At 56.4% G+C, this 1795-nt stretch overlaps 1 protein-coding gene across 1 annotated transcript in view; it reads left to right on the top strand.

The window, feature by feature from the left end:
* The window catches only part of RPL10A (ribosomal protein L10a), a gene marked incomplete at its 5' end in the record, with an annotated part of 3526 nt that extends 2165 nt beyond the window's left edge, over nucleotides 1-1361 (top strand). Inside the window, one exon of the mRNA XM_008943027.1 lies at nucleotides 1162-1361. Coding sequence (XP_008941275.1) covers nucleotides 1162-1332 — 171 coding nt within the window. The remainder of the gene's footprint in view (nucleotides 1-1161) is intronic.
* Between the last annotated feature and the right edge of the window lie 434 nt (nucleotides 1362-1795).

Below are 1795 nucleotides of genomic sequence, written 5' to 3'. Positions count from 1 at the left end.
TGTTGATGTTTCAGTGCTGAGCACAATCAGTCCTGATTAATGCTTCTTAGAGGAGGCAGGTGGCAGGGTGGGGCTTGGGCAGCCACGTCCCCTGTGCTCTGCCACACAGTTCAGGACTTGCCTCACCCAGTGACTCCACTGAGATCTGCTCTGGCTCCCCAAAACCAAAATAGCCCCTTCAGGGGTCTGAGTGTGACCGCTGGCAGTTCACAGCCCTGCTGCAGCTCGGGTGCCTCCTTGGGCTCCAGTGGGCATGGGCCTGGGCACACAGCACCTGGGAGGACACAGCAGAGGGTGGTTTGCAGGGGCTGGATCCACCAAACCAGTGAGGTCCTGACACTGGGTGTCCTGGTGCTCAGCCTGTGAGGAGTGACCACGTGGGAGCTGCTCAGTGAGGATGGCAGGAGCTTGGCCCTGTGTGTGTGGGAAGGCAGGGGACACCCCACCCAGGCCCTGGGAGAAGGAGCTGAGCCAGGATCTGCTCAACTCCAGCTCTACACAGCTTGTTACTGTCCTTCCTGGTTTCTCTCTGTGGGCTCCCAGCCTGGCCAGAGCTTCCAGGGGCTGCCTGGGGACAGGCTTTTGAGCAGGGCTTGTTGGGACAGGACAAGGGGGGATGGTTTGAAACTAAAACAGGGAGATTTAGACTAGAGAGAAGGAAGAAATGTTCTACACTGAGGGTGGTGAGCCCCTGGCCCAGGCTGCCCAGAGAGGTGGTCACTGCTCCATCCCTGGAACCATCCCAGGGGAGGTTGGCCGGGGCTCTGAGCACCCTGCTCTAGCTGGGGATGTCCCTGCTCAGGGCAGGGGGTTGGACCAGGTGACCTTTAGAGCAGTTTGGGCTGGAAGAGGCCTTTATGATTCCCTGTCACCTCTGTGCTCTGGGGCAGCCAGGGCACCCTGAGCTCTCATTCAGAGACAACATCCAGGTGCCACCAGACTTGTTCCTGGAGCCACATACAAATATATTGAGTTCTGTGGAAACCTTTACCCACGGATGAGCTGGAAGAGAAGTGTCCCACTGACAGAACATGAGATAACTTGGTTCCTTGATGAATTCAGATCAGCACTGGGCTGTCCTGTCAGTCACTTACCTGCAATCCTTGATTTTGCCTCAAAACCCTGTCCCTACCTGTGTGACCCTGGTGTCCCTGTCCCCAGGTGCTCTGTCTGGCTGTGGCCGTTGGTCACGTGAAGATGACAGAGGATGAGCTGGTCTACAACATCCACCTGGCCATCAACTTCCTGGTGTCCCTGCTGAAGAAGAACTGGCAGAACGTGCGTGCCTTGTACATCAAGAGCACCATGGGGAAGCCCCAGCGCCTCTACTGAGGGGGCAGCAATAAACTTTTAAGACACCTACAGTTGTTTGGTTGTGTTCTACCCAAAACTTCTTGGGAAGGGTTTTGCTAGAGAGCTTCTGTGTGACAGAAAGGTCTCAAAATGCTGCATTGGGGTGGCAGGGATCAGATTCTGAGGGAGGGGGCATCATGCTTGATTCAGGGTGGGGAAACAGCTCCCCGTGCATTCAGAACAGGCACAACCAAGGTGGTTGCCACAGCAGGAGGTGTGCAGGCAGAGCCCTGCCCTCCAGCAGGCCCTGGGGCTGGCAGGGCTGCTGCTGCCATCCTGGCCAGCCCAGCAGAAGCTGCTAGAAGGCAGCAGGGCCTCCAGGCTCAATTTTGCTCCATGAGTTTTTTCCCCTCTCCCTTTGAAAAAGACCTTTGCTTTTTTCACCATCCCTTGTTCTGCCTCTGCTGTGTTGTCCTGCTGGTCCCTTTCCCTTCTCTGTTTC

This window comes from Merops nubicus, unplaced genomic scaffold (genome assembly GCF_000691845.1).
Source record: "Merops nubicus isolate BGI_N331 unplaced genomic scaffold, ASM69184v1 scaffold15756, whole genome shotgun sequence".
Taxonomy (NCBI): domain Eukaryota; kingdom Metazoa; phylum Chordata; class Aves; order Coraciiformes; family Meropidae; genus Merops; species Merops nubicus.
The sequence above is the reverse complement of the archived record's forward strand: the minus strand, read 5'-3'. Positions and strand labels throughout refer to the sequence as shown.